The sequence below is a fragment of the Rhinoraja longicauda genome, chromosome 3 (genome assembly GCF_053455715.1).
Source record: "Rhinoraja longicauda isolate Sanriku21f chromosome 3, sRhiLon1.1, whole genome shotgun sequence".
NCBI lineage: Eukaryota > Metazoa > Chordata > Chondrichthyes > Rajiformes > Arhynchobatidae > Rhinoraja > Rhinoraja longicauda.
In genome coordinates this window covers 11,705,436-11,730,982 of record NC_135955.1, presented here as the reverse complement: position 1 = coordinate 11,730,982, position 25,547 = coordinate 11,705,436, and the positions used below count along the sequence as shown (strand labels likewise).

The 25,547-nt window shown below is 44.5% G+C and overlaps 1 protein-coding gene across 3 annotated transcripts in view; it reads right to left on the bottom strand.

The window, feature by feature from the left end:
* rcl1 (RNA terminal phosphate cyclase-like 1) overlaps positions 1-24,643 on the bottom strand; it is a 34,537-nt gene extending 9,894 nt beyond the window's left edge. For 2 of the 3 annotated variants that reach the window (XM_078431644.1, XM_078431657.1), the window contains exons 1-8: positions 24,048-24,215; positions 16,956-17,027; positions 11,354-11,529; positions 8,095-8,169; positions 6,362-6,486; positions 3,248-3,373; positions 1,904-2,060; positions 718-821 (exon numbers count right to left, since the gene is read on the bottom strand). In XM_078431644.1, the coding sequence (XP_078287770.1) occupies positions 718-821; positions 1,904-2,060; positions 3,248-3,373; positions 6,362-6,486; positions 8,095-8,169; positions 11,354-11,529; positions 16,956-17,027; positions 24,048-24,198 (986 nt within the window). In that variant the 5' untranslated portion in view covers positions 24,199-24,215. Of the gene's footprint in view, positions 1-717; positions 822-1,903; positions 2,061-3,247; positions 3,374-6,361; positions 6,487-8,094; positions 8,170-11,353; positions 11,530-16,955; positions 17,028-24,047; positions 24,216-24,483 lie in introns of those variants that run through there. The other variant, XM_078431648.1, reaches the window with a different exon arrangement.
* Positions 24,644-25,547: the final 904 nt, after the last annotated feature.

Below are 25,547 nucleotides of genomic sequence, written 5' to 3'. Positions count from 1 at the left end.
TCTAAAAATCAGGGAGAGGAGAAACTGCATCCTGTCCATCACTCAAACCAACCTCCCTTCCATTGACTCCATCTATACTTCGAGCTGCCTCGGCATGCTCACCAGCATAATCAAGGACCAGTCTCACCCCGGTCACTCCTCCTTCTCCCCTCCCCCATCAGACAACAGTTACAGACGTTTGCAAATGCGTACCTCCAGATTCAGGGACAGTTTCTTCCCAGCTGTTATCAGGCAACTGAACCATCCTCTCACTAACTAGGGACTGGTCCTAACCTCCCATCTACAGCATTGGAGACCTTCGGACTATCTTTAATTGGACTTTACCTGGCACTAAACGTTATACCCTTTATCCTGTATCTGCACACGGTGGATGGCTTGATTGTAATCATGTATAGTCTTTTAGTTGACTGGATAGCATGCCACAAAAGCTTTTAATTGTGGCTCCATTCTGAGGTGCAGGTAGAGTAACCCAGCAGGGTCAGCAGGCTTGTGTTGGCACTGTCACCCTTCAGTTATCACAGTACTGTACCTCTTGAAGAAACAGCACCGGTACCATGATAACTGAAGGAGGACAGTTCAGATTGCTGGACCTTCCCATCTCCAGCTGATGGAATATTTTGAAAAACAACGCGACACGAAAACAACAGAAGCAAACTGAACCTTTTGCACAAAGTACACAGCCATGTCATGCTTGTGCACTATTAGGCATTCACTTACGTATAAGGAGACAATGGACCCATTTGAACTTTTGAAACATCCTGCTGACCAAGGGCCATGTACAGCAGAGCCAGACTCTGATTTATTGAATCTACACAACCACCCTGTACAAACAGAGAAAAAGAAAGTGAGTCACAAACAACCAACGTTTCTTTGGAAATAAATCTAAATTCAAAGCCATACACAGAATCCCATGCTTGATTCTACAGAAAACACTGCATTAAAACAGACACCAACCCCACTAAGGCTCATCAAAACAGACTCTCCCTTCCGGCATTCCAGAACCAGGGGCCACACTTTAAAAATAAGGGGTAGGCCGTTTAGAACGGAGATGAGGAAAAACTTTTTCAGTCAGAGAGTTGTAAATCTGTGGAATTCTCTGCCTCAGAAGGTAGTGGAGGCCAATTCTCTGAATGCTTTCAAGAGAGAGCTAGATAGAGCTCTTAAGGATAGCGGAGTCAGGAGGTATGGGAGAAGGCAGGAATGGGGTACTGATTAGAATGATCAAGAATCTTTCTCTGCCTTAAATATATATACACTGACTTGGCCTACATAGCCTGTGTAAGAAAATAACTGCAGATGCTGGTACAAATCGAAGGTATTTATTCACAAAATGCTGGAGTAACTCAGCAGGTCAGGCAGCATCTCAGGAGAGAAGAAATTGGGTGATGTTTCGGGTCGAGATCCTTCTTCAGACTGAAGGCCTACATAGCCTTCTCTGGCAAAGAATTCCACTGATTCTCCACCCTCTGACTCATTTTCTTCCTGAAAGAACATCCTTTAATTCTGAGGCTATGACCTCTTGTCCTAGACTCTCCCACTAGTGGAACCCCCCCCCCCCATTCGTCTAAACTCCAGCGAGTACAGGCCCAGTGCCGACAAATGCTCATCATAGGTTAATCTACTCATTCCTGGGATCATTCTTGCAAACCCCTCCTCTGGACCCACTCCAGAGCCAGCACATCCAACCTCAGATATGGTGCCCATAATTGTTCACAATATTGAAAATATGGCCTTACCAGCACCTTATAGAGCCTCAACATTACATCCCTGTTTGAGTGTAAGCCCTCTGGAAATAAATGCTTGCATCGAGTTTGCTTTCTTTGCTACCTTTCCAATATTTAGCACCCACTCCCCTCGCTAATGGCAATCCTGAAAGCCTCAAAGTGCTTTAGCAGGAACTTACCCTGTAGATTTCCTCTAAAAGCAGCTTTGCACAGTTCTTGCCGAGATCCTCGGGCAGGAGCGGAGAGCCTTGGCCGGTAGGGTTCGAGGCCAGCTCCGCACTCAGCAGTGTCCCAGTGGTTGTTTCTGCCACCAAAGACAAGCCAAATCCCGGAGACCTAAACACAAATCGCACACACCCCCGTCAGGGGTTTCAGATGGCACTTCACATGTCAACATGAAAACTCAACCACAAAGCACACACAGTTCCGAGGTTCCCAGAGAGAAAAAACGTTTTTTTTTAAACGACAAATTAGTTGGAGTATTATATCATTCTGATATGTCACAAGAACATGCCAATTAATTAATGATCAAATACCATTCTCAATTTAAAGGTGTAGCTTAGTTGAAGACAATGCCAGTTAGAGAATCAGTTGTTTAATTTTATAACCTACTTCTCTCTAAATTCACCTCGATCAACATTGACATGTTAAGCTGCTTAGGCGGAAATGCTTTCTAGAGCCTCCCAATATACATTACACAGATGTGGCAAGGCAGCAGGGATTTCATCCTGCATTTGATTGTTTTCAATTTCCACCACCTCTCCGAATGTCACTATTCTAACAATCTAGACAAATGGATACCAAAAATGTTTTAGACCAGCAGCATTGGAAGTTGATAAGAGATATAAAATCAGGTTTAAATTGCAAAATCATGTAAATTGGGTTGTAGTCTGCTTCCCATAGGATCAAGAAATTGGCTCTGAAGTGAAAATTGGATGAAAGAGATGTTGTCATATAAGCAATAGAATTAAATAAAGACAGGGAATGCCTATATACTGAGACAATAAAATAATCCACCTATTTTGGGTAATATACTACCAGAGTACAGATAAAACATGTGCAAATTTATAACCAAGTTTTTTAAATCTATCACGTCAACAAAATGAGGTAAAGATTCCATTGTAAACGAAAATAACACATGAAGCCAAATGAAAAACAGAAGATTTGGAGATACTTAGTAAGTCAGACATGTGTCGTGAGAGGAAAACAGGTTTAATGCTTCAGCTCAATGGCCTTTCATTAGAATCTACACAAAGGGCATTGACCTAGTGTTAACTCAATTTCTCGCTCAAGGATGCCATCAAGTCTGCTCATTATTGCCAGCACTTTCTGCTTTCACCTCAAACTTCCAATATTCGTAGCTATTTTCAGTATTAGATCCAAAGCCATTTGAAGTTTCAATTGCACTCCTAATCAGCAAGCATTTGAGTTGTATCATGCACTATATTTTAACAAAAGTCACAAGATAAAAAAATTCAAACTTGGTTGTCAGACCAAGTCCTCACCGCTCCAGATCGACTCACTTTCCAGAATTTGCTCCTTTCATGTGATCAGTGTAGATGTAGATGTCTGGTATGAACTTGTTTAAAATGCTTCTGGCTGCATCAACAATTCTATTGGCCATCTGTGGAGATACTCTGGTGCAGTACCTGCAGTTCTCAGTGAAGGAAAATTAAATGGCAGCAAACACTGAAGTAAACCCGGAAGAGATTATTACTTTGATTCGCTCTGGGTAACAAAAGGCTCATATGTATCCCAAAAGTAATTGATGGTAAGCAAGTGAAGTCAATCAAAAGAGACTTGGACAGGTACACAGTATATAGGCATGTCTTTCCCAAATCTCTCTGTTCGTCAATACTCCAAGGCTCTTCCATTTACTGTGAATGTCTTGCCTTGCTTTACCAAACCAAAATGCAACATCTCACATTTGCCACAATTAAATTCTATCTGCCATTCCTTTGTCCACCTTCCCAACTGATCCAGATCCTGTTGCAGACTTCCATACCTTTCCTCACTGTCCACTATACCACCAATGTTGGTGTCACCTGCGGATTTACTAACACCGTCATCCAAATCGTTAATGTACATAACAAACAGCAGCGGACACAGCACCAAGCCCTGTGGCACCTCACTGGTCACAAGCCTCCAATATGAAAAACAACCCTCAATAACTACCCCTTGACTCCTTCCTCCAAGTTAATTTGAATCTAATTGGCTAGTTTACCTTGGATTCCATGTCATCTAATCTTCTAGACTAGTTACTAGGTGGCACGTCGTCGTACCAAGTTGCCAAACCAAGCTGTGATGTATCCCAAAAGGATGCTTTCTGTTGTGCATCTGTAGAAATTGGTAAGCATTATTAGAAATTGCTGAATTTTCTTACCCGAGAGGTTTCAAGAGTAATTCACTGGTTCTGAAGGAAGCACGTAGGCTGCTAGATTAGGTGGTATAATTGGTGGTATTGGGAATGCACTGTGCATTTAGAAAAATAATGGAACATCGAAGAGAGGAGAGAAAATCTAACTTGTCAAACTGCTGGTTAAATAAAATAGTGGGATCATCATCACAGCTCAACAACACCTCCAATTCTGTCTTGTGGAAAAAAACTAGCATCATGACGGAGGAAAAAATGAGAATCACAAACTGAACCATGTAAAATTACTTCAGCAGCCGGACCTTAGACATGTTTGACAGGCATTGCTTTAGCTTGCAGGCAAAACTTTTTTTTTTTGCTCATCACTCTGAAAGCATCAGCAGAGGCCGAACCTTGGTCAGCTGAACTGAGACTGAGCAAACTGTATTGTTGACAATGCTGAGCTTTTGAAAAATAGTATTCGAATAATAAAAACAGAAACAGGCCCATCACTCCCCCCCCCCCCCCCCCTTCCATGCTAACCATCTAGTACCCATCTACAATGATATAATTTACTCACACATGAACCATAACCTTCTGAACCTTGATGATGCGTGTCCGTCTAGACATTTCTTAAATGTTTCCCTATAAGGCTCTTACTTCTTGTCTTAAATATATGACCTCTGAATATACACACCTTGGCTGTGAAGAAAAGTTTACCACTATCTATCCCACCTATGCTTCCCAACCACCCCCCCACCCCCCCTCCAATCCTTTCCACTCCCAGGAGAATAAATTCAATCTTTCCGAAAAGACAAAAAGTGCTGGAGGAACTCAGCAAGTCAGGCAGCATCTCTGGAGAACATGCATAGGTGACATTTTGGGTTGAGACCCTTCTGCACTGGCTGCAGTCGCTTGCGTCTACAACCACTCTCCAGAACTGAAACACTGCATCCTGGTGAACCTCCTCTGCATCCAGCGTAATCTCATAACGTTGATATGAAGGTGACCAAACAGCACACAATGTTCCAGTTGTGACCTCAAAGCTGCATCAAAACTTAAGAGTCTGAAGAAACGTCACCCATTCTTTCTACCCAGAGATGCTGCCTGTCCTGCTGATTTACTCCAGCATTTTGTGTCTATCTTCGGTGTAAACCAGCATCAGAGGTTCCTTCCTGTACATCATAACTTTCCTGCCCTTCTTTTATATAACCCAAGTAATGAAAGTGAACATTCCTCCTGTCTTCCTCCCACACCATCTACACGAGCTGCCACCTTCAAGGATCTGTGGATTTCTATGTCACTATAATTCAAATCTCCCTCAGGTCCTATCATTCATTGTGTACTTGCTACCTTTATTTAAAATCCCAAAATGTATCACTTTGCATTTACCACGATTAAATTCCATCCGTCATTCCTCTCGCCACCTGACTAATTGATCGATATTTTTCTGTGGCCTAAAGTTATTCTCCTCACCATCACACCACCAATTTTTAACGTCATCGGCAAACTTACTAATCATACCTCCCACATTAACATCGAAGTTGTCACTTCCACTATAAGCCAAGGTTGGATCCAATATGCCTTGGATGCCACAGGCTCTATCCCTTGGAACCAGCTTTCACATGGGATCTTATCAATTGCCTTCATTACGTTATTGTTAAACTGAGACCATAACATTGAGGTATGGACGGATATAATCAGCTGGGATTGCATCGGTGCAGTTGAAATGATCTTGTTTAATGCAAATTGGCTATGTTTGTCTTTACATTAAAATTTAGAGATACAACGCTGAAACAGGCTCGACGACCCACCAGGTCCGTGCCAAGCAGTGATCATCCCATACACTAGCACTATCCTACACAACAGGTTCAATTTACAGAAGCCAATTAACCTACAAACGTCTTTGGAGTGTGGGAGGAAACTGGAACACCTGGAGAAAATCCATGCGGTCATAGGAAGAACTTATAAACTCCATACAGACAGCACCTGACCTCCAGTCAGGATCAAACCTGGGTCTCTGGCGCTGTAAGGCAGCAACTCTATCTATCGTGTTGCCCTAAACGCAACAGAACACCAAAATAGTGTTCACATTTTAAAGTACCACACCGGTTAGGAAGCATTGTGCAATGTTCTGACAAACTGAAGAGCCGTGTAAATGCAACTTTAAAGGATGAACGAGTCTACATTTCAAATTTTCCCCTCCTCTTCTTCTTCCTCAAAGGTTTAGCCCCATAAAAATAAATTAGGTTTTGGGCAAGTTTGTCTCCTTGCCAAAGGATACGCCACCCCTCTGATCCGTTTTATCTTGCCGGAGTCCATCAACTGAATGGGCTTTAAAAATCTTCGCACTGGACACGAAAAGATAATCTCACCTCCTCCACCAGGAGGCATGCCTCTCCGGACTATCTGTTCAAGCAAGCAAAAGCACAGATTTAATAACACTGCAACCAACTCAAGTAACTGCACATAATTAAAAGAAAACATTCACCATTTAATCTTCTTTACAGTTAGCTAAGGATTGTAACAGTCGCATTCACAAAGAATCAATATTTAATGCACTTATTTGCAGTGCAGCGATATTGTTCTGTTTAGCCATTTAGGCAGCTATGAAGATGACTGGATACAGGGTCTCAACCCAAAACGTTGACAATTTAATTTGCTCCACAAACACTGCTCGATCCGCTGAGTTCTTCCAGCAGATTGTTTTTTGGCAGTTATCAAGTTTGAGCCCAATTTTGATTTTTGAGATGTGGGGAATTAAGATAAGAAAATACAACTCCTTTTTGGTAACTTTAATCAAGAGAACAACATGATTTTTCACATCCCATAACTAGAAACTATTTTTAAAAGGAGACATTACATTTTGTAGAGTAAGGTATACACAACAATTATAGAAACTATGGTTTGCATAAATCCTAAATCAGTACGCACTGGGTCTTTAGATGATTTTCAAGTGAATTTTAGTGTAAATATTCTTTCTTGATTTTTGAGTTTGTAAAGGGTGACATGGTGGAGCAGCAGTAGAGTTGCTGCCTGATAGAACTCACAGCACCACAGACCCGGGTTCGATCCCAAGTACGGGTGCTGTCTGTACGGAGTATGTATGTTCTCCCCGTGACCATGTGGGTTTTCTCCATGATCTTCGGTTTACTCCCACACTCAAAGTCAAACAGGTTTTAGGCTAATTGACTTGGTATAAATGTAAAATTGGTCCCAGTGTGTAGAATAATGTTAATGTGTGGGGATCGCTGGTCGGTGCGGATCTCTAAATTAAACTAAATAATACGGAAATGTAAGTGCTTCATCCCAAAGGAGAGTTCTTGTCCAACCAACTGCAAAATGCTCCAGCAACATAGCTGTTTAAATTTAGTCCTGCAGGAAGCAGCCATTTCTATTCAACACAAAACAGCAACCATGGCAATTTCCAGAATCAAGCAGGCATTAAAATATCAATGCATCAATGTGAAGTATCCATAAATTCTGAGTATATCTAATCCAATGCATTGAATTTATCTTAAAGGATGTTTTTAACTGAAATGGTGTGCAGAAATAACCCATGGTATTCTGCACATTTCTATGGTTTAGGTTTATTTTTAGTTTAGTTTATTAGTTTATTGCCACGTGTACTGAGGTAGGAGAATGGGGTTGAGAGGGAAAAATAGATCAGCCATGTTTGAATGGCAGAGTAGGCTTGATAAGCCAAATGGCCTTATTCTGCTCATAAAATTTCTAAACCAATGAAACTGGAACACCTGGAAGGTCACAGTGGACCATGCAAACTCCACATGGACAGCATCCGAGGCCTGAATTAAACCCGGGTCTCTGGCACCGACTCTAGCCGCTGCACCACTGTATCTTCAGTAATTTTTTTAAACAATATTTAATTGCAGCTGCGCTAACAAATTATCCCTTCCATGATTTACAGTTGTTGCTCCAATCTATCATAGATCAAACAAATAAATTACAAGAAACTATACCACCTTGATAAAAAACAAATCAAGGAGCTATTCTTACCTTCAGCTCAAGACCTTCACCATCTATACCAAACCTTTTCATTATTGGCAGTGCTGTCGCTTTTAGAGTATCTACCTGAAAAGACAGATGAAAAATAGCTGTATTAAAATAAATTTAAAAACCATAAACTATACTGGTATGCAGTAATGGCCCAGATGGCACATTTTCTTCACATCAGGAACTCAAATGGTATAAACAACTAAAAAATCCCATGTTTTTAGCTGAATTTTATAGTGTAAGCAGCTGATGTAATTTTGCCTCATTTCTTTATCATGGCCATCGGGGTAAAACATGGACCAAAAATACAGGGTAATTGAATAAAATATTTAAAGTTAAGATAATAATCACCCAACTACATGGCACCCATCATGGTGGAATTTCATTGGTGCTTCACAAGACTGTCAGTAGTCAAAACAGGCTTCGGGTCAGGACCTTTCTTCAGACTGATTTTATGGGAGAGGGGGAGATAGAAGAGAGGAGGGGCAGAACAAAGCGTGGCAGGTGAACACAGGCGATGGGGTTTTTGATAGGCAAAGGAATGAACAAAGGGGCGGGGGGGGAAATGCTATGAGACAAAAGGATTAATGAGTTGTAAATTGTGAAGCTAGAGGGAGGAGTGCAGCAATAGTCACAAGTCTAAGTGGGAGTCTGGAGTCATCCTCCGAATAAGAAATGCCTGGGGAATTTTCCATGTTGTCTTTTACATGTCAGTGTTACAACCGCACTGGATGAGGCTGGGCAGAGGGAAGCTACTTCTGGAATACAGGTCTACAGCTGGACTGACATCTGATCCCATAGCCTTTGCGGTATCCTGCACTCTCAGCCTTTTTTTGATATCATGGAGATTGAATTACTGTCTGGAGATTTATTTCTGTGATGACGGATCTCAGGAAAACCTGAGCCGCTGCACCCACAGTAACATTTGTTTATCTAGTATCCCGATGGTTTGGCATTTAGCTCACTTATTGTTTTACCAAGTCCAGGTCATGCAGGGAACCTGCTATCCACAGTCCCGTGCATTCCCGTCCATGTTACTGGCACGCAGGAAATTGGTCAAGCTGAAATTCAATGGGTATATTTCCCCAATCTCTTTAACCTCAGCAAGGCCAGCAGCGTAATCAAGGACAAGTCGCATCCTGGCCACTTCCTCTTCATCCCTCTCCCATCAAGCAAAAGGTATAGAAGTTTGAAAATGCACACTGCCAGATTCAGGGACAGTTTCTTCCCAGCTGTTATCGGGCAACTGAATCATCCGACCACAACCAGAGAGCAGTGCTGAACCTCTATCCACCTCTTTGGTGACCCTCAGACTTTCCTTGATCGGACTTTGCTGGCTTTACCTTGCACTAAATGTTATTCCCTTATCATGTATCTGTTATCATACACTGTAAATGGCTCAATTGTAATCATGTATTGTCTTTCTGCTGACTGGTTAGCACGGAACAAAAGCTTTTCACAGTACCTCGGTACATGTGACAATAAACTAAACTGAACTGAAACTCACCAGGGCTCAGTATTCCCCAATCATTTTAAAACTCCCCAGGTTTGCCAGAAAATCCATTACATTACAGTTAAAAAAGTGAAGTAAAAGTAATTTGGGGCAATAGGCCCAACATCCCATCCAATGGTCCAAACAAATGTGCATGTCTGACACCACCAAGTCCCAAGGATTATGGAGGTTTTACTGTATTCGGCACCAGGCTAAACTTCGAGAATCCCATCTATCCATATTTCTTTGCAACCTATTTTCTCTCTCATTAGCATTCCTCGATTTCCCCTACCCCTCATCTATCCCAAGGATAATATAAAGTGGCCAATTAATCCTACATCTTCGAGATGTGGAAGGAAACGGGATAGCCTGGTGGAAGCCTATGTGGTCGCAGGGAGAACGTGCAAACACCAGAGTATCAGCACCATGTGTTAAGGACTGAACCCGAGTCATTGAAGCCTTGAGGCGGTGGCCACACTCATTCAACCAACTGTTCACCACTATTCACAACTGGATGTGTTGGGACTGCAGATCTTTGACCTAATCCACTGGTTATAACTTCATTTAGATGTCTTTTGCATGTTGTTTAGCATGCCGGTAATCCTGTATTGAAGCTTCCCCAGTTTGGCACCGATTCATTTTTTTTAGACATTTCTGGTGCTGTTCCCGACATACCCTTTCCCACTTGTTCAACCATTGATCGCCTGACTTGACACTAAAGGTAGAATACGGGATATGTCAAGCCTTGAGATTATAACTTGTGATAGTGCATACTTCTCATTTTAGAGACAAGTGTATGTCAACAGGCATACCAGCTATTTTGAATGTAGCAACACTGTACAAGAAAGGAGCAGGAATTCTTTCACTTAAAGTAAAAGCAGTAAAATAAAAAGACCTGAAACAAAATGAGGGAAATTGTGGATTAAAGGGGAAAGTTGGAAGCTTTTTCACAGTGTTCACAAGCAACAAATCAAAAGGCACTACTTCTATAAAATAACATTGTCTAAGCCAGTATGAATGCAAAGAAAGGGGAAACGAAAATCCCATTTTTAACTTTTATCGAGAACCATACATTCCTCTACCACAAATTCATTTTGATACCACTGGAGATCATGGAATGTGAATGATAAACACCTGCATGATTATGGAAAAGGAGCTTCCCGTTAAAAGAACCAGATACCATGATCAAACCCAGGCACAGCAGTATAATAGATTATCATCTCACTAAGAAAATAAACCAAAGACCCAAGCTCATAGGTCAGAGAAAAATTATAATCAAAATATGGCAATTTGATAATTTGAATGCATTGAAAATTTGGATATAGAGTTATCAATAAGCTATCCTTGTTGGTAAAATGGTTCGTTATTTCCCTCACCGAAGACTACCTTATCCATTCTGACCATTACATAATCTTATTACAGTCCATATTGGGAGACACTAGGTATGGAAGATGCTGGTTTACAAAAAAGATAAAATGCTGGAGTAACTAACAGGTCAGGCAGTATCTCTGGAGAGCATGGATGGGTGATGTTTCGGGATGGAATGGTCTATATTTGACTCAGGAAGTAGTCCAACATTTATTCAAAACATTACTAGCAGTTTGTAAAGAGCCAACACCAACCATCTCAGAGCACGTTGGGATGCACAATAATGGCTGATCTTGTCAGCAATACTTAAAAAAAGGCAAATGTTTAGATCAAGATGTTCAAACTATCATTATTGGCAATAGGTCAAATAGCAATTGAAATGTCTCTTAAATGTTATCTTACGGAAGGATCCTTCTGATCATTGGTGACACCTTTCAATATGGCTTTCAATGGTCTCTTACAAAACGGAGCTAGGCAGAGCAGGGCTTCTAGGTAATAACCGATGGAACGTTGAGGATGGCAATCATGTTCAACGGTCCCTCCTTGAAGAAGACCCGGTTGGTAATACAGAGTGGTACCTGAAAGAAGCAAAGTTACCCCTTAAAAAGAATCACTGAAAACAATGAACAAAGGATGCTCAATGCACGATGAAATTTTTAAATGCTGGATAAACTCAGCCAGTCAGGCAGTATCTATGGAAAGAGAAATGGTTAACATTCTGAGACTGTTCCGCCCAAATTAGCCATCAAATCAAAATGCTAATTTACCAGTCTGGGTAAAGTTTGACAACTTGCCTTGAGCTTCAGTAACTAAAGAGTTTGTCAGGCACAACAAAAATTACAGTCCATTTTGGACTCTCGCTCGGGACTTGTAAATATTACAGAGGACAAGCATTTAATAAAATAACAAAAGAAGAAAAAACATGCACTAGCAAGTGGTAGAGTGATCCTTGGGAACAGAAGGTGGACAAATGGATTGATTTTGTTGAGGAATTGACTGATGAGGGTAGTGCAGTTGATATTGTCTACTTGGATTTGAATAAGCCAATTGATCAAGTCCTTCATGGTAGATTGATTCAGACGATAAAGAGCGATGGTGACTTGCTAGTTCAATTTCAAATTTAGGAAATCCACATTAGGCAGGAAATGGTTTTGGGTAGACTGATGGGACTGAAGGCTGATAAATCCCCAGGGCCTGATGGTCTGCATCCCAGAGTACTTAAGGAGGTGGCTCTAGAAATAGTGGAAGCATTGGAGATCATTTTTCAATGTTCTATAGATTCAGGATCAGTTCCTGTGGATTGGAGGATAGCAAATGTTATCCCACTTTTTAAGAAAGGAGGGAGAGAGAAAACGGGTAATTATAGACCAGTTAGTCTGACATCAGTGGTGGGGAAAATGCTGGAGTCAATTATAAAAGACGAAATTGCTGAGCATTTGGATAGCAGTAACGGGATCGTTCCGAGTCAGCATGGATTTACGAAGGGGAAATCATGCTTGACAAATCTACTGGAATTTTTTGAGGATGTAACTAGGAAAATTGACAAGGGAGAGTCAGTGGATGTGGTGTACCTCGACTTTCAGAAAGCCTTCGACAAGGTCCCACATAGGAGATTAGTGGGCAAAATTAGGGCACATGGTATTGGGGGTAGGGTACTGACATGGATAGAAAATTGGTTAACAGACAGAAAGCAAAGAGTGGGGATAAATGGGTCCCTTTCGGAATGGCAGGTAGTGACCAGTGGGGTACCGCAAGGTTCGGTGCTGGGACCCCAGCTATTTACGATATACATTAATGACTTAGACGGAGGGATTAAAAGTACCATTAGCAAATTTGCAGATGATACTAAGTTGGGGGGTAGTGTGAATTGTGAGGAAGATGCAATAAGGCTGCAGGGTGACCTGGACAGGTTGTGTGAGTGGGCGGATACATGGCAGATGCAGTTTAATGTAGATAAGTGTGAGGTTATTCACTTTGGAAGTAAGAATAGAAAGGCAGATTATTATCTGAATGGTGTCAAGTTAGGAGGAGGGGGAGTTCAACGAGATCTGGGTGTCCTAGTGCATCAGTCAATGAAAGGAAGCATGCAGGTTCAGCAGGCAGTGAAGAAAGCCAATGGAATGTTGGCCTTCGTAACAAGAGGAGTTGAGTATAGGAGCAAAGAGGTCCTTCTACAGTTGTACCGGGCCCTGGTGAGACCGCACCTGGAGTACTGTGTGCAGTTTTGGTCTCCAAATTTGAGGAAGGATATTCTTGCTATGGAGGGCGTGCAGCGTAGGTTCACTAGATTAATTCCCGGAATGGCGGGACTGTCGTATGTTGAAAGGCTGGAGCGATTGGGCTTGTATACACTGGAATTTAGAAGGATGAGGGGGGATCTTATTGAAACATATAAGATAATTAGGGGATTGGACACATTAGAGGCAGATAACATGTTCCCAATGTTGGGGGAGTCCAGAACAAGGGGCCACAGTTTGAGAATAAGGGGTAGGCCATTTAGAACGGAGATGAGGAAGAACTTTTTCAGTCAGAGGGTGGTGAAGGTGTGGAATTCTCTGCCTCAGAAGGCAGTGGAGGCCAGTTCGTTGGATGCTTTCAAGAGAGAGCTGGATAGAGCTCTTAAGGATAGCGGAGTGAGGGGGTATGGGGAGAAGGCAGGAACGGGGTACTGATTGATAGTGATCAGCCATGATCGCATTGAATGGCGGTGCTGGCTCGAAGGGCTGAATGGCCTACTCCTGCACCTATTGTCTATTGTCTATTGTCTATTGTCTAATTTACCCACAGAACACATTGGTGAAAGGATGTTATTCTGGTTGAAGTCCGTGACCACCGGTGTTTTACAGGGATCTGTGCTTGGACCTCTGCTTTTTATGATATAAATAAACAATTTGTACGTAAATGTGGATGGGTTGGTCAGTATGTTTGAAGATAACAAAATTAGTGGAGTTGCGGACAGTGAGGTTTAGGTCACTCACAGACATAGGCAGAGAAATGGCAAATGAGGTTTAATCCAAACAAGTGTGAGGGCTGTAGTTTGGGAGATCAAATGTAAGGAGAAAGTATAACGTTAATGACGACCTTAACGAAGTGCTGCACAGAGGGATCTAGGGATCCAACTCCAGAGCCCTCTTTTCAAGTAGATAAAGTGGTAAGATTCTTTCAGATCATAAGCTTCAAATTTTGCTTATCCTATGAAAGCATTTATAGAACTCCTGAAAGTCAATATGGCCATAAATACTGCCTTGCCTTCCTGCTAGTCTAAAAACTCAACTGTTAAGAAGAATTTCAAATCCTGGGTGCTCTCAAGATGACCTGTCCTGGGCATAGTATGTAGATATAATCAAAGGCCACAGCAGCGACTCAAGTTTAAAGAGATTCTACACATGGACTGCAGAAAGTATCCCGACTAGTTGCACATGGACTGGTATAGCAGCTCCAACGGACACAAATGCAAGAGGTGACTGAGAGTGGTGGACTGAGCCTGGTCCATCACAGGAACAACGCTCCCCATCAAAAGCATCCACAGGAGGAGCGACCTCAAGGTGGTGGCATTTATCATTAGTAATCCATGCTCTTTAGGTAATACCCTTCTTCTCAGGAGGTACAGTAGCTTGAAGTCTCACACAACCAGGTTCAGGGGCAGCTACCTTCCTGCAACCATCATGTTGTTGAATTGACCTACACATTCCGAATGCTACCCCAGCGACTGAACACTATGGATCACCTCTTGCACTGCTATGGACTTGTTTCTTAATCATGGGCTTCCTAATCATACTGCAGCAATGTAAGGCAGCAACTCACCATTACCTACACAAGGACAATACATGGTGAGCAATCAAACAACACAAATCTTCCTCCAGCAGAGGAAGCAGGCAAGACCTCTCTGACCTCTTCACAGGAATAAAAACTGCCACCTGCTCTCTGGACCCCATCCCCTCCAGCTTTGTCAAGGCCTGCCTTCCTGCTCTCTCTCCACTTATCACTGCAACAATAAACTCCTCCCTGTCCACTGGCATCGTCCCGCCATCCCTCAAAATCGCTGCTGTCACCCCCATTCTGAAAAAACCTGGTCTAAACCCTGACACCCCAAACAACTTCAGACCAATCTCCAACCTACCCTTTCTGTCCAAAATTTTGGAACGTGCTGTAGCTTCCCAACTCAAATACCACCTCTCTACCAATAACCTGTATGAAACTTTCCAATCCGGATTCCGCTCAAACCACTGTACTGAAACTGCGCTCCTCAAAATCACAAACGACATTCTCCTCTCCTCCGACGCTGGCAACCTCAACATCCTCATCCTACTTGACCTCAGCGTCGCCTTTGACACCATAAATCACTCCATTCTCCTCACCCGACTTGAAACCTCCCTTAACATCACCGGCACAGCCCTATTCTGGTTCAAATCTTACCTCTCTGACAGACACCAGTTCGTCTCCATTAACAACTGTAAATCCCCCACCGCTCCCCTCCCCCAAGGTGTCCCCCAAGGCTCAGTCCTTGGCCCCCTCCTCTTCATCCTCTACCTGTTCCCCCTTGGTCAATTAATCCGCCCTCATGGTCTCAAATTCCACTGCTTCGCCGATGATATCCAGCTCCTCATCTCCACCAAGTCAATCTCCCCCACCACACACTCTACACTGACAAACTGCATCACTGAAATAAAATCTTGGCTTCAATCAAATTTCCTCAAACTCAATTGCAACAAATCTGAAATCATCATCATTGGTCCAAAAACGCTCACCAAATCCACCCAAAACTTCATCCTCAACATTGATGGTCTCCCAGTATCCACCTCCCCTCACATCCGGAATCTTGGAATCATCTTTGATCAAACCCTCTCCTTCGACAAACACATCAAACACATCACAAAGACAGCCTTCTTCCACCTCAAAAACATTGCCCATCTCCGTCCATCCCTCTCCTCCACAGCTGCAGAAACCCTCATCCACGCCTTCATCACCTCCCGTCTGGACTACTGCAACAGCCTCCTCTATGGCGCACCCTCAAAAATCATCAGTAAACTTCAATACATTCAAAACTCCGCTGCCCGTCTACTCACCCACACCCCGATCCGTGACCATATCACCCCCGTCCTTTACAAACTCCACTGGCTCCCCATCCCCCAGAGAATCCAGTACAAAATCCTCCTCATAATCTACAAAGCCCTCCATAACCTGGCCCCATCCTACCTGACCGACCTCCTCCACAGGCACACTCCCACCTGCACCCTCTGCTCTGCTGCTGCCAATCTCCTATCCCCCCACATCCGGACCAAACTCAGATCCTGGGGGGACAGGGCTTTCTCCATCGCTGCTCCCACCCTATGGAACTCACTACCCCAAACCGTTAGAGACTCCTCCACACTCACCACATTCAAAACATCGCTGAAGTCTCACCTGTTCAGTACCGCCTTCAACCACTGAAGGTCACCTCACCTTCTGTCTCCTTTCTCTGTTCGTTTACTTATTTACTTATTTACTTATTTATCTATTTATTCATTTCCCTATGTTCTCTAAATCTCTGTAAAGCGTCTTTGAGTATATGAAAAGCGCTATATAAATAAAATGCATTATTAAGATACCCATTTCATGTCTCGTCCAAAAGCCGACATTCTCTCGGCACTGATGTGCCAGCCAAGGCCAGAATCTTAAATTGTGTTAGGTTTGGTCAGAGGGGGTGTTCTCTCCCAGAACTCAGATTGATGGCAGCATTGAACAGTAAAGTGAATAGCCAGTCAAACATCATGATGGCTCACACTGAAAGAATACTTCAACAAAGAAAGTATTGCACTGCTGTTAACTGAGAGCAAAATCCCAAAATATACTGGACATCTTTCCAGCCTGACACATTCTACGTTTTTCATATTGAAGGTTTGCTGCTCCTGATAAATTATAATGTACACAAATCAAATCAGATCTACGGGTACAATAAGCTCATATTGATCATAACACACTCAAACTAAAGTCCGTGTCGAAGGATGGTGAATAAAGAACTCACCAGTTTCATTTATTTCGATTCGGGACCCATTTGTCACTTTGTCCATTAACCGAATAAAGCTTGCTTCAAAATCTGGAAATATAAAGAAAGTCACATAAAGGTGCCTGGCTATGATAAAACACGTCATCAATTTAGATTCCAGGTATTCTTTTTTATATAAATGCTTTTCGGCCAATATTGCTTCCATACAATCTATAGACAAAATGTTCTGGTGTTCCTGTAGCATAGTTTACACGGTGCTCCCACTGCATGCAATGCAAGACATCATGCCAGTTTAATAAACTCTTGCACAGGCCTCAGCTACTAGTGAGATTTTGGCCTAGTCAAGGGAGCTTACAAATCGGTCAACTGCTTTGATCAACTCAAAGAAAGACAGATTTTACAACATTATATGCATAAGCACCTTGCAAACCTCGAGAAAAAAAAATCAAACACAAATTACTGCAGATGTTGGAAATCTGGAATAAAGATAGAATGCTGGAAATTGTTTGCAAGTCAACCAGCAGATGTGAAAAGAAAAGTAGACAATTAGTATTTCAGGTCCATGATCTTCAGAGCATACCAGATCTCCAACACCAATACTAATCAGCCTCAGGTTCTTTAGCTGTACATTTCGAATGGCCTGATACTAAGATTTCAAATGCCCCAGTTGCAAGCAAGGGTCCTTAGTGGACGCAAAGATGAATTCAAGTTGTGCAACAAATGCAGAATATTCTCACCAAGAACAGCAAAGGCTCTCAACAAGTTGCTTCAAAAATTACTACTTTAAACTCAAGTGACATCTATGTTTTTATATTGCTACAGACAAAATTACAATTTAACATCACAGATTATAATTATGTGCCTATGGTTTGTGCAGTTTTATTGAATGTTTGCAAAACCAAAATACCTTCAAATCATACCCAACCCAGAATCAAATAGCACTGCCCGCATTGGAAAATCTAAGATACAAATCCAAATATGTCAGGATGCAAGACTTCACAAAGTGATTTTAGACAATAGCCAAGATCGTCTGCCCTAGCAGCTGCGGTCCATTTGTCTTTGTGTTTTTGTTGTTTTTTTTGTCTTAATTGTAGTTGTGATGTGGTGTTTTTGTGTTTGTGTACTATGTGTGTATGTGGGGGGGAGGGGGGGAACTGTAACATTGTAAATATGTGTCCCTTCCGAACGGAGACCCGACCTTTGTTTTCTGGGTGGTGTCTCCGTTCCTGCTGCGGCCTACCATCGGCCCAACTCCTGGAGCTGTCGGCCTCCAGGGCTCTGGTTCGCAGAGCCCGCGGATCGGACTTACCATCACCGGAGCCGGCCGTCTTCGGAGGCTGCGGGAGCGGCTGCGACTCGCCTTAGGCTCGGGCTGCGTGGATGCCGACATCGGGAGCTCCGGCAGCGGCAGCGGGTTCGCCCGCCCCGGATCGCGGGGCTTGGGTCGAGGACATTTCATCGTCCGGCGCAGCCTAAGATATGCCGCGGGATATTTCTCTGCTGGGCGGGGGCTTCAATGTCGGGAGCCACGACCGCCCCGACGTGCAGCAACAGCGGCAGCAGCAGCGTGTTCGCCCGCCCCGGATCGGACTTATCATCGGCGGAGCCGGCCGTCTTCGGAGGCTGCGGGAGCGGCTGCGACTCGCCTTGGGCTTGGCCCGCTGTGGACCATCCGGTGCGGCCTGCAACCACAACAACCTGACTGCGGGCGAGGACAGCAGGAGAAGGGAAAGACATTGTGGCCTTCCATCACAGTGAGGAGAGGACTGGAGGAGACTCACTGTGATGGATGTTTCTTTGATGGATGTTTCTTTTTTGTGTGTTTTTGGGGTTGGGTAATTTGAATGCCTATTTAATGCTTTTATTGTTGGACTGTGTTTTTGGGGGTTGTGTAATTTGAATGCCTATTTAATGCTTTTATTGTTGGACTGTGTTTTGGGGGTTTTTGGGGTTGTGTAATTTGAATGCCTATTTAATGCTTTTATTGTTGGACTGTGTTTTGGGGGTTTTTTGGGGTTGTGTAATTTTAATGCTTATTTAATGCTTTTATTGTTGGACTATGGGTGACTGAATTTCGTCCAATATTGGATGACAAATAAAGCTATCTTGAATCTTGAATCTCTTGAATAACTATAATCAATTAGGTCATGGGCATATTATTCCTGTTATGGATTATTTTTGTAATTTAATTCAATGGCAGAGCAGATTTCCTTCAAAGAAATACTTTAGCCAAGTCTGCAATCAAGAAATTATATTAACAAGATAATCTTATGGTTGGATGACCACTGTCTTTTTGTTTTGAAGTAAAGAAATGGCATCCTATCAGTACTCATATAGAGCAGAGTATTCGATAAAGAGGATTAAAGTCTAACGCTGCTGTAGGAAAGGTGACATCGAGGGGTTAGGTGGGAGAGATAGATCAGCCATGATTGAATGGCGGAGTAGACTTTAATGGCCGAATGGCTTAATTCTACTCTTATTCTTTATGACCCAAGATGGAAAGAGTACATAGAAGATGACAAGGAAGCTACCAGGACTTGATGGCTTGAGTGAGAGGGTCGTTGGACAGATTAGGTCTTATTCCCCTGTAGCACAGGAGGATGAGGGGTGAACTCATCGCAGTGTATAAAAACTCAAGGATGGATGTGCTTGTGATATGGGAACTATAATAACAGTTTATTAGCTCATTCCTGGGGTATGCCAACTATCCTACGATGGCAGATTAAACAGACTGGCATACATTCCATCGAGTTTGGAAGAATGTGAAGTGATTTAATTGAAACAGACAAAGCTTCTGACAAGACTTGGCAGGATATATGATAGTTTATTTTCCTTTACTGTGTCTGGAACCAGCAGTCAGAGTCTCGAAATGAAGTGCAGTCAAGACAGATGAAAAGATATTTCTTCACCCAGAGGGTTAGTGAACCCACACTACATAAGCATTTAAGTGTCTAACAGGACAGTTGGTAACCCAAAAACACAGCTAGATTATTCAGCTAAAAAGCCAGGAGATGTTTTGTTTTGATACAGTAAATCATTATAATTGAAAAATACTGCCAAGTAAAAGCAACTGGGTAAATTGATACAAACAGACCAAAGAGCTCTGAACAAACAGTCATAGAGCTACATAGCATTAAAACTTTGTCCACGCTAACCAAGTTGCCATTCTGGGCTAGTTTGCTTGCATTTAACCGATATCCCTTTATCCATATATCCTACCCACACATTTTTCCAAATGTTTTTTTAAAGTCATAATTGTATCCGCTGCTATAGCCTCCTCTGGCAGTTTGTTCCTGATTCAAACAATTCTCCGAGTGAAATAGTAGCCCCCTGAGGTTCGTTTTAAATCTCTTTCCTCTCACCCTAAGTCTATGCCTTCTAGTTTTAGAACCATCTACCTTGGGAAAAAGTGTCCACTCTATCCATGCTCCTGATTCTCTGGTATACCTCTGTAAGGTCACCTCTCAGCCTCCCTTGTCATCTTGTACACGTCAATAAGTCTGACCAGCCTGGTCAGTTAAAAGCCTGGTGAATCTCTTTTGCACTTTTCCAACTTAATATTTCCTATAGATGGGTGATTAGAACTGTACACAGTGGGGCCTCGATGGTGAAGCCTCATAGCGGCAGAGATGCCTCGCGGGTTGACCTGTGGTCGGTGAGAGCGTGGGGTGGGGGAAGAACAATAGAGGACCCAGCATGGGGAAACCGCTGTGGGGGAAGAGAACAAAGGAGGACCCGGCATACTTTGTAACTTTGTCAGCACCGTAGGTGGCCGCTATTTGTATAGTTTGGATGTACAAGCAAAGAATGTCACTGTGCCTTGTCACATGTGACAATAAAGTATTTCATTCCACCCTCCGAGTGAAAAGGTTGCTCCTCAGGTTTCTAATAAATCTTTCCCCTCTCATCTGAAACCTATGCCCTCTAGTTCTTGATTTCCCTATTCTGGGTAAGTGTGGGTATTTACCTATCTATTCCCCACATGATGTTATACACCTCTATAAGTTTATCCCTTATCCACCTGTGCTCCAAGGAACATTCTCCCTGCATGCCGAACCTCTCTACAGCTCAGTCACTCATGTCCGAGCAACAGCCTCGTAAATCTTCTTTACACTCTTTCCAACTTAACAACATCCTTCCTATAGTGACCAAAATAGAACACAATACTCCAAATGCAGCCTCAGCAACATAACTCACTTGTACAACAGCAACATAACATGCCAACATCTATACTAAATACCCTGACCAATGAAGGCCAATGTACCAAAGGTTTTCTTGATCGTCTTATCTATCTGTGACACCACTTTCAAGGAAGTATGTACCTGGAGTCCTAGATCCCTCTGTTCAACACACCCCAGTGCCCTTCCATTCACGGTGAAGTTCCGGCTCTGGTTTGACTTCCCAAAATGTAACACCTCATCTGAATTGAATACATCAACCATTCTTCAGCCCACTGGTCCAGCTGATCAAGATCCTGCTGTAAATTTTGATAACCATCTGTCGATGATAACATCCACTTCAGTATCATCTGCAAATTTACTAATCATGCCTTGCATATTCTCATCTAAATTGTTGCTATAAACCTAAAAAGGCAATGGCCCAGCACTGATCCCTGATCAATAATCACAGGCCTCCAGTCAGAACAACAACCTTCGCCATCACCCTCTGCTTCCTTCCATGAAGCCAATTCTGTTGGATGAAACTGCAGATGTGTAGGAAGGAACTCGTCAACTTTGTTGGTTACTTCTTTAAAAAGTTAGGGAAATCCAGGGAAAACAACCCCAGTCTATCCAATCACTTCTCATAACTGAAATATTTCATCCAGACAACATTCTGGCGAATTTTCACAACACATTCCCCAGTGCAATCACATCCTTCCAAAGGTTAGGTGACCAGAAATCCATACAACACTCCCACATACCAATACCTCCAGACTCTTATTATTGTTATACCTGTTTAATAAAAGTCATGTTCCATACCTTCTTTGATGCTTCAATTGTGCTGCTACGTTTATGGATTTATAGACTTGTACACCTAGGTCCCGTTGTTCCATAATACTTCCTAACATCCTATCATTCACAGTGCACCTCCTACACCTTTGTAAAAATATTCTTGAAAGATCAGTGGATCAAATGCAACAGGGAACTGGTGCAAGAGTTGTTTTATCAATCAACCATATTCATGTTGAATGGCAGAGCAAGCTTGAGTGGCCTAGTTCTATTTTGCATTCTTCTGATGGGTTACCTTATTATTGCTGTATTCATCATTTTATATTTATCAGGATTAAATAAAGTTCATGTGATCGGAGCAGAATCTGGCCATTCAGCCCATCAAGTCTACTCCACCATTCAGTCATGGCTGATCTATCTTTCCCTCTCAACCCCATTCTCCTGCCTTCCCACAACCCGTGATACCCATATTAAACAAGAATCTATGTCTGCCTTAAAAATATCCATTGACTTGGCAATGAATTCCACATATTCAACATCCTCTGACTAAAGAAATTCCTCCTTATCACCTTCCTATCCTCAATTTGCCATAGTTCTACCTAATTTACCAGCAGATCAATGTCAATCTATAGCACAGCCTATCCTCCTCCACCAACACTACCACTAAATGTCACACCATCTGCAATCTTATCCCCATCAGAAATGTCCGACAGAAACCATTGCCAGCCACCCAGCCCTGATGCAGGGTAGGTGTTCAGATGAAAGCTGGACCATTCATTTCCCCACCAGAGTCCCAGCAGCAGATTTGTTGAGGTGCTGATACATAGACAATAGGTGCAGGAGTAGGCCATTCAGCCCCTCGAGCCAGCACCACCATTCAATGTGATCATGGCTGCATCCACAATCAGTACCCTGTTCCTGCCTTCTCCCCATATCCCTTGATTCCACGAGCCATCCGGTGAATTGGCCTCCACTGCCTTCTGTGGCAGAGAATTTCACAAATCTGTGTGAAAAAGTTTTTTCCTCATCTCAGTTCTAAATGGCCTACCCCTTATTCTTAAACTGTGGCCCCAAGTTCTGGACTCCCCCAACAGTTATTGAGAACATGTTTCCTGCATCTAGCGTGTCGACTACAATCCCTTAATAATTGTATATGTTTCTGTAAGATCCCCTCTCATCCTTCTAAATTCCAGTGAATACAAGCCCAGCCGCTCCATTCTTTCATCATATGACAGTCCCACCATCCCGGGAATTAACCTCGTGAACCTACGCTGCACTCCCTCAATAGCTGAGTGTTGGTACAGTTTACCGCAACTCATCTGCGATGTTGGATCTCAGGTGAAGGGACAGAAACCATTGCCAACCGCTCAGGGTGGGTGTCCAGCCGAAACCTCGACCATCCCTGAGATACTGAGCACTGAGGTGCTGAGTTTTGGTACAGTTTACCTCTCTTCACCCGCAATGCTGGACCTCGGCTCGGGTGAAGGGATAGAAATCATTCCCAACCGCCCAGCTCTGATGCAGGGTGTGGAGTTGAAACTTCAACCATTCCGGAGATGCTGAGCATTGAGTGTTGGTCCAGTTTACCGCATCCCACCTGAGATGCTGGAGCACAGCAGGTGAAGGGACAGAAACCATTGCCAACCGCTCAGGGTGGGTGTCCAGCCGAAACCTCGACCATTCTGGAGATGCCGAGCACTGAGCGTTGGTCCAGTTTACCGCATCCCACCTGCGATGCTGGAGCACAGGTGAAGGGACACGTCACAGCATCTCCCCCAAGACCAATGGGCCGGAGAGACAGATGGGCGGGATCTGAGCGTGATGGACGTGGCTGACGTCCAATGGCGGAGGCCTGTGGGTGGGATCCTAGCGTGATGAACGTAACTTGCAGTCAATGGCCTCGGCGCTGTGTAATTGACCAATGGGCCGGAGGAGAGGCCGATGGGCGGGACATGAGCGCGATGGACGCGGCCAGGGACCAAAGACCTCCACGCCCTCCCTCCCTGCTCTGGCCACTGGCGCTGCCGGCGCGAGTGGTACCTCACCGAGCGAGGGGCCCAACGCCCCCGCAGCCGGAGTGCAGGGAGGTAGGGAGCGACCCCCCGGGCCCTGCTGTCCTGTCCTGTCCGCCGGCTGTGGGCTCCATCAGCCACTCACTCACCCCGCAGGCCCGGCTCCAGCTCTGAGTCCCTGATCCCGGTGATCCGCACGGAGCGGCCGCTGAGGGTGGCCAGGACGAGCCGCGGCCGGAGGAAGCGGGCACCGTCCCAGCGCAATGCCTGTCCACCACAGTGACCGCGACCACTCGCCATCTTGCAGCAGGCTGCTGGTGCTGTCGCCGCACATGGGACATCCGGCACAGGGCCCGCTCCCGGCATTGGCTGCACGACACGTCAATCACACGCATGTCCCACACCCCTTTCCGGTCACTGGTATCGCGCACACGTCCCGCCCCCCCCGCTCTCCGGACGCCACCATTGGCTGCATGCCGTGCCCATCACACGGAAATCCCGCCCCATCAGCCACCTCCCCGACTCCCATTGGATGAACGTCACGTCCATTGCACCGAGCCCGCCCACCGCACCGTGCGCTCATACCATTGGTCTGAAGCCACATCCATCACGTCCTCTTGTCCCGCCTCCTTTGGTCACCCGCCATTGGACGTGAGCCGCGTCCATCACGCTGCGGTCCCGCCCACAGCGCTCTCCGGCCACACGTCCGCAACACGGACAACCCGCTCCTGCGGCCCACCGCCGACGTACGTACCACACGTCCAATAATACGCGCACCTGGCCCGCCCGCCCACCGCCTGGCTGGGGTGCACGACACGTCTGTCGCACTTCGAGCCCGTCCTTCGGCCGCTCCGCCCACCGCCTTTGGTCCCTGGCCGCATCCATCGCGATCATGTCCCGCCCATCGGCCTCTCCTCCGGCCCATTGGTCAATTACACAGAACCCGCCCCCTCTTGCCGCGGCCATTGGCTGCACGTCACGTGCATCACGCTAGGGCCCCGCCCACAGGCCTCCGCCATTGGACGTCAGCCACGTCCATCATGTTGAGATCCCGCCCACACGTGTCTGATCACGCCCATTGTGTTCAGGTCCTGCCCACACGTCCCTGGTCCAACCAGGCAACCAAGTGTTCTTCTCTCCAGATATGTCCTCATTCGTTAGGGACCAGGGAATCCCCTCTTCCATTATAGATGAGGCTCTCATTAGGGTCTCCTCGATATCCCGCAGCTTCGCTCTTGCTCCCCCTGCCCCCATTCGTAACAAGGACAAGAGTCCCACTTGTCCTCACCTTCCACCCCATCAGCTGTCGCATACAGCATCTAATCCGCCCAACACTTTCGCCACCTCCAACGGTATCCCACTACTGGCCACATCTTCCCATCTCCACCCCTTTCTGTTTTCCGCAGAGGCCGTTCCCTCCGCAACTCCCTGGTCAACTCGTCCCTTCCCACCCAAACCACCCCCTCCCCAGGTTCTTTCCCCTGCAACCGCAGGAGATGCAACACCTGTCCCTTTACCTCCCACCTCGACTCCATCCAAGGACCCAGACAGTCTTTTCAGGTTTTCTCCAGAGACGCTGCCTGACCCACTGAGTTACTCCAGCATTTCGTGTCTATCTCTGATTCAACCCATTGGATTCAGGCCATATC